The 14,530-nt window shown below is 34.1% G+C and overlaps 1 protein-coding gene across 5 annotated transcripts; it reads right to left on the reverse strand.

The window, feature by feature from the left end:
* Positions 1 to 5,696: 5,696 nt before the first annotated feature.
* On the reverse strand, positions 5,697 to 13,068 carry EMF1 (embryonic flower 1 (EMF1)). 5 transcript variants are annotated; one of them, XM_011021332.1, is made up of 8 exons: positions 12,817 to 13,068; positions 11,624 to 11,824; positions 10,591 to 11,021; positions 10,376 to 10,489; positions 10,015 to 10,247; positions 8,773 to 9,930; positions 6,491 to 8,242; positions 5,697 to 6,362 (listed from the first exon to the last, which is right to left on the reverse strand). In XM_011021332.1, exons 2-7 carry the CDS (start codon positions 11,779 to 11,781, stop codon positions 6,503 to 6,505), a joined length of 3,834 nt encoding a protein of 1,277 aa, XP_011019634.1. In that variant the 5' UTR covers positions 11,782 to 11,824; positions 12,817 to 13,068; the 3' UTR covers positions 5,697 to 6,362; positions 6,491 to 6,502. The 5 variants fall into 5 exon arrangements, with proteins under 5 accessions (XP_011019634.1, XP_011019635.1, XP_011019633.1 ...); XM_011021333.1 differs by having other exon boundaries at positions 6,491 to 6,825; positions 7,009 to 8,242; positions 8,773 to 10,247; XM_011021331.1 differs by having other exon boundaries at positions 8,773 to 10,244.
* Positions 13,069 to 14,530: the final 1,462 nt, after the last annotated feature.

Below are 14,530 nucleotides of genomic sequence, written 5' to 3' on the forward strand. Positions count from 1 at the left end.
TTTGATGTTTATATATATTTGGTTAAAACTATAATTGTAATTAAAGTTAAACAAAAAGTAATTTAATGTATTTGGTTAAGAATACTTTACAAATTAAGGTTATAAAATAACTAAAAAATATAATATTAATATTGATAGTTTTTAATTTAAATATTATAGATTTAACTACTACTATTACATCATGAAATAAATAATACTTTATATAAAATATTTTTTATTATTCCATTAAATTATCTACAGTTCCATCATATAAGAAATTCATTCGACAAGAACTACAATTTTCATGGTTTTTTTAGCGTGTAACAAAATCAGGTGAAAGATTATCAGAAACAAAATTGAAATTACGATTAAATTCTGTAAATGTTACATCATCATGTCATCTCCTTCTAATTTATGTTGTGTTATTGAATAATTAAATAATAGTTTTTTGAATAAAAAAAGATTAAAAATAAAAAAAATAGATATTTTTTACTGAGTTGGACTTGATCTAATATATTTAGGTTTGGATCGGACTCGGTTGACCATAAATAGTGAAAAGTGAATTAATTCATTTTGCACTGTTCACTTTTGTGAATTAATTCACTCTTCACAGACGGGATAAGAAGAGAAGCAGCTCGAAGCTATTTTCAGTTAGCCTGCTTTTTAAACATGAATTATATTGGTCCCCACAAACAGTAAATTACATTTTATAATTTACCAAACAATTTGTTTTGGTGATTTGCTTTAAAAGTAGAAGGAACCATAGAAACAAACACCCTCTAAGTTTCTATTTGTGAGTGTGATTGCGGTTGCTTTTCAAAGTATTTTTCGTATTGAAATGCATCAAAATAATTTTTTTATTTTTAAAAAATTATTTTTAAAATTAACACATCAAAACGATTTAAAACATATAAAAAATTAATTTTTAATAAAAAACTTTTTTGAATTTTTGTGAAATGCTCTGATCGTTTTTATGTCACTCTTATGAGTGGAATCGGACTTTAGAAGAAAGGACGTTGTTTCCTAGCTAGATGCGGTAGTTTCTGGACTTCAATATCTGAGAGCTGCTCGAATATTGCTTCTAGTCGCCGAGCTGATGTTATCTCTTTTCTAGATTTGACTAAGGCAAATGACTACACCGCATTCCTAAACAATATCTTAATATTGTGTATGAATATGATTGGATTTCACAATTTAAACATGTAAGTTAAGCAATATATAGTTTCATGATTTTTTATTTTTCTTATAGATTTCATCATCTTATTTTATTTTTATTATTTATAATATGATATCATTATAATATTTCGTAATCTTATAGCAAAAGAAAAAAAAATTGTGATTTTTTTTGCACTTATTTTTTTTTGTGGTTTTTTACCACGGCAAAATTGAGATTTTTTTTGCATTTATTTTTTTTTGTGATTTTTTTTTTGCACTTGACTTTTTTTTTGTGGTTTTTTACCACGGCAAACGCCGTCACACTCATCATCGTACAACCTGATTTTTATCTTGGACCAACTACCTCATATAGTAATTAAGTAATTAAGATGCATTATTAAAACAACATCATTAAGTGAATGACAACTAAGAAAAGCTTACAATAAAAAAGGAAATGAAAGAAAAACTAAAGCTAAACATGCCTGTTAGAAAACAACAAACCACTATTAGAACATCCCATCAAGTAATTGCTTGTATAAGTAAAATTAGGAGTACTCAGTAAGATCATAATTGTAAGATCAATCTATAGCTTGCTTCTTAAATAAGACTTTATTCTGGGCTTTTCAGATACTCTAATAAATTCCAACACACAACACGAAAATAGCTCTCTGCTAAAACTTTCCATCAATCACCATACTATACCATTCCTATGAGAAAGTGTCACCTGAATGCAGCATATAACCTTAGTAACCAAGCCATCTCATGAAACAGGTCCAAAACCTCCAGGTTTCATAACAATGAAGGAATAAATGATGAATTGATTCAATTTCAGATACACAAAATGGACAAAGTGCATCATTGTGGTGAGTAATGTGTTTATATGCAAGGAACCCTCTTGTGCCGAGACTACCTTGAATCACTAACCAAAGGAAGACATCCATTTTAAGAGGCATTCAACCCTTCTAAAGTAGATTTGAAAAAGAATCAGCCCTGAAATTACAAATCTCAACGGTTAGATGAGTGGTTGACTTAACCGTAGAAGCACCATTCTTCTCTAATTCCATAAGCTTGCATATTTCCCAATCAAGACTATTTTTTTTTAGCACATAAGCTGTTTGACAATGTTTATAGCTAATTATAGAAGTGATTATTTTTTATTCAGTTTGGTTTTTATCTATAAAAATTAACCAAACTAGTTTTTTTATAAAAATCAATAAAAAATAACCAAACTAGTTTTTTTATAAAAATCAAAATCAAGTCAAACTAACCGATTTTGATCCTGTTCGATTCAGTTATTGATTTCAAAAAATAAAGAAAATCTATATGATTTTTTTGGGTTTTTAATGGGCTTCTTATAGGTTTTTTTGATGAGCTTTTAATTAGATTTTTGATTGGCTTTTAATTGTTGTTAATATATCTAATTTTTTTTAGAAAATTCTAAAGTATATATAATTTTTTTACCAGTAAATACTCAATTATATTAAATTGTTAGTGTTAATCTTGTGTTTAATATATTTTTTTCTTTCTAAAATTTTTTTATGTTTTATTTGAGTGTTCATGACTTCTGCCATAAAAAAATTAAATAATGCACACCAATAAATTTAAATATAAATTATAAAGCATTGCCTTCAGCTATAATTATTTAGTTGTAGAAATACAGAAGATTCAATCTCGGCAGCTTTCCTCTTGTTACAAACATCAAATGACAACCTAAGAAAACAGAGAAAAGTATGAGAATCTTGTAAAAAAAAAAAAACAAGAAAAATATTCATGCTAAATATTGTTAATCAAAAGCATATATATATATATGCCGCTAGCTATTAAATTGCATCATGTTAGGAAGCAGAATTGTCCAACCAAGTATGAATTATATATGTGCATCTTGTAGCTTGTTAATTGCCTCTTAAACCTAGAATCTCTATTATGTCCAACATTCTACATTTAGCTGAATCTCAAAATAGCTAAGTTTTCTTGTCTTCTGTTTTCATCTGTAATTACCAAATGACAATATGTTAATGTTTATACATGTTAAAATATGCAGTACAACTTTTAATGAGAAAAAACAGAGAAATAAATGAAGGAAGAACATTCCATAGTGAGCCATGGACATCGAGAGCCTATAAAAAACTTCAATTGACATTAATTTGCACAAACATGAGATTTTAATTCTGGCTAATTTTAGCTTGTAGGAATAAAATTTTAAGTTCGATGACAAAAAAAAAGGGCCAAAAGATGGTTCCTAGATGAAACAAACCAATTTGCGTAATTTTCAAGAGAATTAAACAAGGGACAACCTAACAAATATTAATAAATCTTATCAACTTAACATATAGCAAACAAAACAAGACATTCAGGTGAGTTTTTGAAGCATAGAGCCAAAACAATATACTTAAAAAAATAATAAAACAAACAGAAAGTAAAAGGCCTTTTAGATATGTGAGGAATTCGAGAGAGTTTCAGAATCAGAGAGGTAAAGGGTAATTTTTGGCAGGGAGGTCCATCCATTACGTGTTCCCTCAATCTCAAGTATTAAAGGGCAATTAACACAGTAAGGCCTAAAGCAGGGATAAAATGTCTTTCTGCACCGCTAAAAACATGAAGATATATATATATATATATATATGCCGCTAGCTATTAAAAGTTCAAGCACTCGAAACTTTCCAGATTCCACATATCATGCTAAATGCTATACCTAGTTAAGTCAATAGTACAGTTCAATAAACATCTACTCACCTTGGAAAAACACGTTTTAAATTTCAATTGATTGGCAAACAATGATCTGTTTTTGATTGTTTTTTAGAGGCTTGGTTGGTTTCAAATTTCAATTGATTTTGGGAAATGCCGATTTGTTTTTTAGTGTTTTTGAGAGGCTTGATTGGTTTCAAACATTGATATCTTTCTAGTTGTTTAACTTGTTTTGGATCTTTGTGTTTCTAAATTTAAAAAGAGGAAGAGGTGAAGAGGTGAGAGGGGATGCTCTAGGTTTACTTATTCGTGGCAAATAATTTTGTTTTTTTATAGTATTTTTTTTAAACTGATTAAATTTGATTTGGATTAATTAGTTTTTGCATTATAAAATTAAAAACTAAATCGAATTACTTGTTTTTTTAAAAATTTAATAGGTTTAATCAATCTTTTTATTATTTAATTTTTTTAGTTATTTTTATTTTTTACTTTTCCTGATTTAATCTCTTTTTTTTTTTAATTTTGTGATCACCCCTGGCTCCTTGTGATTTGACATATCATGGTTTGTTTCAACACATCATACTAGCTTCGCCATATTATAATATGGCCTGGCATGCTTTCGATCTTTGATCTTTTTTCTTCTTTTTTTTTATCACGACCACATTCAGTTTTGCTAGTTTGCAAACTCAGGTTGTCCTGCATGCGCTATCTTGAGTTCGAGGGGAAATATTGATAAATGTGATAGTGTAAACTTTACTTTGAATGTGTAGGCTTCAGTTAGACACTTGATACGATGTTTAATTTGTCGGATTTTTTGATATCATTGTCTTTTCTAGAGCAAGTGTTGTGTATAAATAAGATTGTGTTTCTAGTTTCTTTTATAAATTTTTTTATCCCCCTTTTTTTAATATTATAATTTGCATTTAACTTTTTACGTGTTTTATATATAAAATTCTTTATAGCACAATAAAAAAAGTTATATAGATAGAAATTATTTTCAATTTATGAAAAGAGTTTAACTTGTCAATTTATTAGTGAATAGAACTTATTTTTTCTTGTAGTGGGTGGTGTTTGATACGAGATTAATAAAATGAGAATGAATGACTGTAGAAATAATTATAATTTTTAAGGATAAAAAACAAAAGCTTAGAGGGTAAATTTGACACTCTAAAAGCACCACTTTGGAAGGTCAACTTTGTCAGCAACTGGTAAAAAAAAAACCTCAAACAAGCTTAAAATGTAATGCCTTTTAGCCCCCGCAACATACTTTTATTAGTATATGTTTTAGTGATGGGTAGAAACTTTTGGTTTTCAAGAATGTTTTATTTATTAATGTAAATATGTCGTATATACATTCATTATGGTATATAATAGTGCATGTATCTATTGTAGTGAGCTCTTGCTGAGAGGACCTTATTTCATGTATAATTCTCTGTTAAATAGCATGTCTGTATATTAACTGTAGGATATTGAAATATATATATATATATATATATATATATATATATATATATCAGCATCTTGCATATCAAGATATTTTAAAATGTAAAAAATGATCCAATTTATCATATCAATTTAATTATAGAGTAGATGAAAAATCGATGCCCTAGATTCAAGCTTATCAAGAAAGACAACAATGGCATTTTTAAAATAGAAAGGAACGCATGAACTTTCGCGTTCTCTTCTTAAAATATGTAAAATAACATTTTTTCAGTGTGAAATATTTTTAATAGCATAGCTAAAGCTCGGTCATGTCCTTGCTGTATTCATTCAAACATGCTCCTGCTTGGGAACTGGTGTTCACCAGACAATCTATCATAACTATATATTGTCTTAGACAAGGCATCAACCTTTCATAGGATGCTCTGGCTGCTATGAGAACAAATTAAAAAAAAGGTGCACTACTCAATCCTTGTCAATAATTCTTTGATAAAACCGAATACCAGTCTATTAGGTTAATCAGAAAGATCCGTCTCCGTGATCTGTCTCCGGCTAACCCAAATCTTCCTAACACATTGTCTTTTTCCTTCATGTTCCAAAAGATTACAAGCCTCCTTGTGATTTTCTTACCTTATAAATTACAACACGGCAGTACAGCCAACAATGGCTGAGTTGATGAACACCCGGCAATCTCCAGCTAGAGGTGTTCTATTATTATACAAGCTAATTCCCTGCTCTCTATTTCCATTCCCACTTCCTGATCAAGACTGGAGCCAAAGCCATCACCGAAGTACAAGGAAGCCCTTTTGAAATGTCAGGCGTTTCTGGAACCTTGCAGGTTAATCACACCAAAACACAACTGAAATGAAAAGGTACATACATAAACAGTTACGTGTGGATCTCAAGGCATTTGTAGGTATTTACACGCCACCCATTATGCTTCCGCAACTCTTGCAGAGATTAGAACTCAACAAGACCTTGAGTGAATGGAATCATGGTTCCAAAATCAATATCAATTTCAGCAGTTGCTATCTGATCTTCATAAAGCTTTTGACTTATTCTGATTTTGTAGAAGCTGGCAAGAGAAAGCAAGACTTCACCTGCTGAAATGAAACAAGAAACTCAGGAAAAAAGCCATGCAACGACTTCTGAAAGAAGCCATCTACCAGTCCATTCAGTTAAGAAGTGAAAATTAATCAAACAGAAATTGATATAGGTTTCAAAAAGGTACCGGCATTGAAATTTAGGACACTCGTGACAATGGAGGTCGTCCACGGCCTTTCACAGCAGGAAACTTCCTCTGTCGTTTGGGCCCGTCCAATTTAAGTGAGCGAGATCCGTTTACAAAAGGAACTTCCTTTTCAAATTTTAGGTCTTCACCTGCAATCATATACATATTTCCAGCTTCCGGTACGGTAAAATCAGCAGGGTTTCTGTTCACGCTGCAAACTTCAGTCTCAGAACTGCTTTTATGGGCGTGAACAGTTCTATTGTTAGCAGGGGACTCCAACTTGTGTTTGTTTGGCTTTTCCAATGCACGGAATGGCAATGGAAACATTGAAGAATCTGAAGCACCAAAAAACATTGACTGCATGTTATGAGCGGGAATGGATCCACAGTTGGTGCCAAAACCACCATATGCTGATTTTTGTGATCTATTTACTTTATTCTGTGTGCGTGAATCAGAGCCTTTTCTCTTATCTTTATCTTGAACAACTTGAATGGGAAAATCAGTAGCCTTCCTAGTACCTTTATCATGTAGAATTGATGAAGAAGATACACCGGCTGTTGTTTGAATGACAGCAATATGATCACGGTTTTTACCATGATGATTAGGAGGTGGGTGCTTCACAGTATTAACAGCTTTAAATGCCCCAGTGTCCAGCCTAGAAAACTCCTTAGGTTCAGGATTGTGTGTAATGGAAGGTCTCTTGAGGAACTTTGAGTTCACATCCATATTGATGGGTGCACTGGACTGTACTCCTGCATCCATGAGGCTGAGCAAGTGCATAGCTGGTATGGTTTCATTAGAATACAGATCTAATGACCCTATTGGCTTCTGATTAAGCTCAATCCCATTATGTTTTCCAGCAAAGGGGTATTCTGAACGGGCCCTGATGAGAGTTTCTGAACCAAAATTCCTGTTTTGCTTTCCCAGGTTGGCAGCATTCTTATTCAAAAACTTCAGCTCACGATCCCCATTCATATTTTCCTTGAGGATACTTCCAGAAGAATGAGGAAACACATTTACATTGGTAGATTGAGTTACACACTTTGGAGGAATCCTATAAACAAAAGGCATGTGATTCGACATCATTGATGACCAGAGGTGATTTGCTTCCTTACTTTGCTGTGGAATGCTCTGGCATGTGTTACATGGTCCTGGGGTGTGGAAATTGGCATAACAAGATCTATTCCCCACCACATCCCCTGTCTGTCTGCAATTTTGAGAAATGTTTTGGACATTAGAAATGCAAGCAGAATGTTGAACTCTGTTGGATGGCTTCTCTTGATGTTGAAGAAATGGTCCAAACCCCACAGGGGAACCAGTTTTTTCCAGTCGCCTCACATTGAATGAGTTTCGATCAGCTTGAGAAAAGAAATCAACTGCCTTCTGTTTGGTTGATTCTTCCATTTCACCAATCTTTATTATGCCATTTCTTCTGGCTGGAGGGTTCTGTTTTTGAGTGGTTTCCTGATGAAATAAGCTTAACCCTCCAAGCCCATATACTTGACTGAAATTCATCATCTGACTCCTCCTTGAGCTACTAGTTGTTTCTAACTGGCGTTTCTCATATTCACCATCAGGAAGACACCTCTCATACTGATTCTTTGCCATGAGTTCAACAATTTCCATTGGAATGTCATCTAAAGCTCCCTGTTCAGACACCTTATCAGCTCTTTGGTTGATATCTTTCCTTGGAAATGCTGAATGATCCTGCATTCCAATGGTTTTCTCGTTGCTTTTTGTATTACAAAAGTCCTGGAACAAAGAGAAACATAATTGAGTCTCCAGACAAGCCATACTACAAAGCATGTGAGCCTGCAGCCTATCCAAACATGTACAAAAAATATGGCCACTCTATAAGCTAAACTACCTAGTTCCCATAAATATGAAACACCCATAATCACATAAGTCATTTTAAAAAACCAGAAATGAGAATGCTATGACAAAACATTCAGGTAATAAAAGATTGGAAAGTAAGAGTGTTTATTTAAAGGTTGGAAAGTTTCAATTTCAAATCAATTAACTGCAAAATATGATTAGCCAGCCATGATCCCTTAGAAGTCAGGTTTTGGAAGGGACTTTGGTTCCTGGCAGAATTTTGAACCAGTCCCTATCCTTCAACCGTTAGTACAATGTGGCAGCTCTCCAGCCTCAAACCTGCAACCTAGTAATTGCATGACTTTTCCCATTGCATTAAGCAATGCTCCCAAATCGATCAGTTATCTAAAAACCTCTCCTTCTATGCTGTGATATTCCAACAATACCAGCGTGAACAGAGGTCATACCTTTTTCTGCATGAGAGAACAACCCCCCATTTCAACCTGAAAGTTGTATTTCTGATTCTCACTGAGGAAGGGAATTTTAAAAGATGGTCTCTTGGTACTGGGATCGCTATGTATTCCTTTCTCAAAAGGTGCATCTTGGGCAATTTTAGAACTGAAATTGAAATTTCCCGCATGCTCAATTTCTGCAGCTTTCCTCATTGCCTGCTTTTTGTAACTTCCCTCTTGCCAAGTAAATGAAGAACTTTGCCTATTTTCTACTAGTGGAATGTGCTTTCCATCGTAGCTTTGTGCTGTCTTGTAGCTATTAAGAGAAAGATCCAGCCCCTTTTCAAGATATGTGTCCTCTGCTGAATGAAATGGAACAGGTACAAGTCCAGTATGTATTGTCCCCCCATCTTTCCTAATATCTGGACCTCCACTGAGAATGCCATGATTCGAAGGAGTCGGGGAAACATGATAATCCTCAAAAAGAGGCATCTTTCCTTTCTTCTTGTAATCATTAACATTTTTCTCCATTTGTGAAGAATGCAAAGGGAAAAAGTCCATCTCTCTGCCTGTAAATGCATTGTGTGCTGATTTGGTCAAAACATCATCAACAGCAGTGGCCTTTTCTGGTGAAATTTTCTCCCCAATTTCAATTGGCGCCTTTACTGGTGACAGCTCTGAGAACAAACATTCATTGAAACTCAGTGCCTTTTTGTTTTTCTTCTTGCTTACAACAAGACTTCTGTCAACTTTGTTTTTGGCCCCCTGACTCTTCATGCCAGTTTGTAAACCCATTCTTCCGAATGCATCTTCTTCTGATTCAGAACCCCCACTGAGTTCAGCTGTTTCCCCATCTCTCTTTGAGTTCCTAACTTCTTTACACACTTTACTGGTAGATCTCATCTCTGGAGATCTTGAATCTTCATCCTGAGGCAACTTTCTTTTCCTATTCTGACCCAAGCCCCTTCTAGCTTTGCCTTGGATAGCCACCTCCCCTTGGAGAACAGGAACCTTGTCAGCTCCAGCAGATGCATCAGGAAAGGCATGGGGCAGAGAATACTGAGTTTGGTTATCAATGTCTCCATCCCCATTTTCACACAACAATTCAGTCAACAAGCGCACCTTTCGAGTTTTCTTACGATGCAAACCACTTGAATTTCCATGGTGAACATCCTGAGAATTATTACCAGCCATGATATCAGTGCTTTCAGATGAAGGATCATCATACTCATCTAATTCCAGGGAAGGGCGGCTCACAGGATCCTTGTCAGCAGTGAGTGCCCCATCATCAATGTTACCTGCTTCTCCAGATGCCCCACGAGTTATCATCTCTTTGTATTGATCATCTATGGAAGTTTCTTTTCCTGCTTCACAAATTTCAGTAGCATTATTTACCATGCAATTAAGGTTTATAGCAAACTCAGCAGCAGCAACTTCATGATGACCACAGCCTGGCTCACATAGGTTGATACATTTTGACTTGAAAGCTGCTGTTGCAGAAATCAGAAGCACTATTATTAGAGAGAAGGTACAAGCAATGCAATGTTTTGATTTGGGTACTGGGAAGTTAAGCTGCTTTCTTGCTTCTATTTTATGTCAAAGTACTTAGCACTTTTACCTATTTTATCTGTAAGATCTGTCTTCTGAATTGGGCTTGAAACAACTTCAGTTGCTACACATGCCAGTCTATGATTTTCCTGCTTCATATTATCTTCTGAACCCACACTTTTCCCTTGAGAAAAGAGCAAAACAGGAAAAAAAATATTCTGATTTCATACAGTAAATTTATATGATACTGCAACAAAGCTTGGATTTCAGCACATATGTAAATACCTATGTTGGAAACATTTTCATCTTTAGTCTTCCTTTCATTCTTATCAATGGACAGAGAATGGTGACATTTACTGGTATTGGTCAAACTGGCAAAGGCATCAGCCTGTCTTCCCTCGGGAACTTCTTGATTTGCAGCTCCCTGAACATCAGATGGTAGCATTGCATCATCACCAAGGACTGGTACATGGGAACAAACTTTAGTGGATTTGAATCCAGCACTGCATGATTTTAGAGCAGTGCTTCCATAACAGTTCGCAGTGCCTTTGCCATCAGCTTCCCACACACAGTTCTGACAACGCCAAAATCGGAAATTTGGAACATGTAAAGGAGGAAGAAGGCATGCTTGCTCCTCATATTTATTACTGTCACCATCTGACCCAAATGGCCAACAGATCTTCCAGTCTCGTTTACGAATTTCAGATACATATCCACTGCATTCAGAATATAAGAAATTTTTCGTTCATTTTCAGTAGCTCAGAATTTGCAGCAACAAGAGATAATAAGCACACGGAAAATTACTATGTGCAGAAAAATTCCTAATATCTTATGCTGCACTATATATTTCCTCCATTTTTCAATTGTATGCTTTCAGAAATCAATACTTGAGACAAGCAAGTAACAATTTCTCTTCCAAGTTCGTTAACAGTTCCCAATGGATTGTTTCAGATTTGTTTTGAATACCATTGGTGCTACCTAAATATTATGGCCAACTAAAAGGTATCCAACAGATTCCTCATTTACATCTCATCAATAGTACTAAAGGCTATTGTTTAGTTCTCATCAGTAGTATATTCAATGATGAACAAACAACAAATATAAAGGTTAAAGCCTGAGACAGTATATAACATGAAAAACAAAAGGAAAACATTGAAAAATAACTTGTAAAGAAGCTAAATATGCATGGTGTTAGCAACTCAAAAATCAGAAAAGCATTCCCATGGACCACATGCTGAAAAATGCTAGTGTTTAACCAAAACATATAACATGAGAAACTAAATTTTAATCCTACCAAATGATTGGGATCGAGGCTTACCGCATAGAAAAATGTGAGCATTTTTCTGCCTCAACTTTCTCATCAACATTGTCCAGGTCAATTGTTATGGAATCAATCCTAATAGATGATTCCACCTTGGAGACAAGTTTTGAATGGCTACCAGGATGATTCTTCTCCACTAACATAGTCCTTTCCATGGTACAAGTAAGCTGATAGCACAATTGCCAAACGACAAATTTCCTATGCATACACAATACAAATCTTAAGTCATAATGTATATTATCATATGCTAATGATTAATATAGTCGATTATTATCACAAAAAAAAAAAAACATATGCTAAACTTACAAAATTATTCAGTTTAAAACAACATGGATGACAGGCAAACCAAAACAAAGCCATTACAGTTCCAAAGTAGATCAGAAGATCTTAAGAGATGGTCCGAACATACACCTTAGGGTTTGTTCATAATTATTAGCAAATGTAAACTAAAAACAAAGATTCCTTCTAGCTTTCGTTCTAAATCAAATAACACATCAAAATTATATAATTTAAAGTGATTAAGCACATAAAATAACAACCACTAGCAAATACAAGTACATGACATCACAAAGCAAAACTTAGAGAAACCCTAGATTTCATCACAACAAACATAAATCTTCACTTACCATATCAGTGCTTCACATAGAATATAATCAAACATGTAATGAAATCCCTTCATTTTAATTACAAACTAATTCAAGAAATAACCCCAGTAAGACAAATCATAGATTAGGGTTACATAAAACTAGCAGTGCTAACTCAAGAATAGAAGTCATTAATCTCTCAATTAAAACAAGAAAAAACTATAAACCCATTTCAAAACATCCTCTAAAAGCTCCAAGTTAACTATTACAATCATGTACCTCAATTATAAAATGAAAACTTTAGGGTTTCATTTCCACACAAATTGACCATAAGTAAACAGTCAACACAAATTCAATAGCCACAAAACACACCAAAAAAAAACCCCATTAAATATCAGAAAAATCAATCAATTCACACCCCAGAAGGAGCCGAAATGATAAAACGCATGGAAATGAACAAACTTAACGTGCTTCAAGCAGTGAAATGACCTAAATAACACTAACAAACAAGCTAAGCCACAGCTAGAACCCACATGAATCAACAAAACATCAACAATCAAAAACACCCAGAAATATAAAAAAGAGTAATTCGAGTGAAAGTCACACCTTTTCTCACTAGAAAATCAAAAGCTACGATCTTGAACGAACTCGACTTCAATTCTTCACGGCCAGTTCAAAGAAAGGTATCATCATAGAGAGCATTTGGTCATCAAGAAGAAGATATAAATCACAAGCTGAGATTCAGAGGTGACTGTGTAGAATTAGAGCGCGAAGTTTCTAAATACCTAGCTTTTTAGAGGGGTTTTCGATTCTTCAGCTAGAGAGAGAAGAAGAGATAAAGAGAGAGAGTGAGAGTGAGTTTTTAACTTTTGTCTTGGGAACCAGGTTTTATTTGAATTAAAAAAACATGCCCATGCCCATGTCATAGTATAACCATGCACATGATACATTCCCTGGCATATATGTATAGAGAGAGAAAGAGAGTAAAGGTTGAGAGAGAAGCCGTGGAAAGTGAGGCTTAACCAATAGAAAACGCCCACGTGTCAAGAATGTGCGGTTCTTATCACCATCCATTAGCTCTCTTGTGAGGCTTTGTACAAGGGCAAAAGAAAAAAGAAAACCCTAGATGGCAATAGTAAAAGTTTTACTATTTCCCCACACGTTATCTCCACGCTCTGTTAAAGATGGGATTAAATAAAACAGTGCTTGTCTTGTCATGGCAGAATCAAAAATGCCTTTCGCATATAAATAGTTTTTGATTGGAGTGTGTAGGGGACTGCCCTCGTCAGAGAGTGGTGTTAGGTTTAAACCATAAAAACCCTAAGCTTTTTTTTTTTTTTTCTCATGGGCATGTAACCCTAGAGGACATTTGTGTTATAGTACAATAATAAATATCTAACCCTAAACGATGGCCTAGCAATTGAGGGGGGGTTGGTATGGCACTCATTTTTGCTCCCATATTAGCCCAACCGTCTCTGTTTATGAGTTACCTACCTTTGTTATAATGCTATGAGGTTTTAATGGGGTGGATCGACCCGTCATTTACCAAATATTGTACTATCCCAATTGCCTCTATTGCTATGAACGATCGATTATAAAATCTCTAGCACCAAACACTTCTTGTCATTGCGGAGATAAACGCAGCAGCATATGGATATCATTTTTGGTTGACTTTTTGTTGACTTTGATGGGTTTAATTGTACCTAAAAAGTGATAAAAAGGAATGGGAAAAGGGTTGTGAATTTTATTTTATTTTCCTTGAAGATGAAATATTTTCTAACAAGTCACATCAAGATCCATTTTTTTCTTTTCTATTGATTTGTACACTTAAAGAGGTGTAGAGAGGAATTATGTACGTAGCTACAACATAAGGCATGCTATACGTGTATAAATCCATGTATTTTGTATAATTAAGCATGTGAGTATTTTACGTCATTATGTCTTTTGTGCTTATCTATCTTCCTGCTCTAACGTCATTCGACATTACATGCTTGTCTATCATGTCACCAACCACAAGATTTCAGTTTCTCGTTGGCCTTGAAAGTCTTAGAGAATTGATTTAAATGACAGTACTATCATCTGCATTTTCTTCATAAGGGAAATGCAACGCGATCATGGATACTCATGATCTGATATCTCCTTGTGCGTGTAGTTAAATGAGTAAGAACGAATTAGATGGAAGGAATTAAAGAAGTTGATTTTTAATTATTTTATAAAATGGTGCAATAGGTCACAACACAGATGAGATTTATGTTGTATAGCATCACGTGTTTTTTTTTAAGTAATCGAGTGAGAATATTGATAAGATTTAGTTAGTATC

The sequence above is a fragment of the Populus euphratica genome, unplaced genomic scaffold, assembly GCF_000495115.2.
Source record: "Populus euphratica unplaced genomic scaffold, PopEup_1.0 scaffold19.1, whole genome shotgun sequence".
NCBI classification, from domain to species: domain Eukaryota; kingdom Viridiplantae; phylum Streptophyta; class Magnoliopsida; order Malpighiales; family Salicaceae; genus Populus; species Populus euphratica.

What these genes read in the sequence shown, in the direction of transcription:
- EMF1 (XM_011021330.1), bottom strand. Translation starts at nt 11,781, where the DNA reads ATGGAAAGGACTATGTTAGTGGAGAAGAATCATCCTGGTAGCCATTCA. An exon ending in TGAAAATGTTTCCAACATAG is followed by an intron (nt 10,490 to 10,590) that starts GTATTTACATAT and finishes TCTTTTCTCAAG; the next exon opens with GGAAAAGTGTGGGTTCAGAA. An exon ending in AGATCTTACAGATAAAATAG is followed by an intron (nt 10,248 to 10,375) that starts GTAAAAGTGCTA and finishes TTTCTGCAACAG; the next exon opens with CAGCTTTCAAGTCAAAATGT.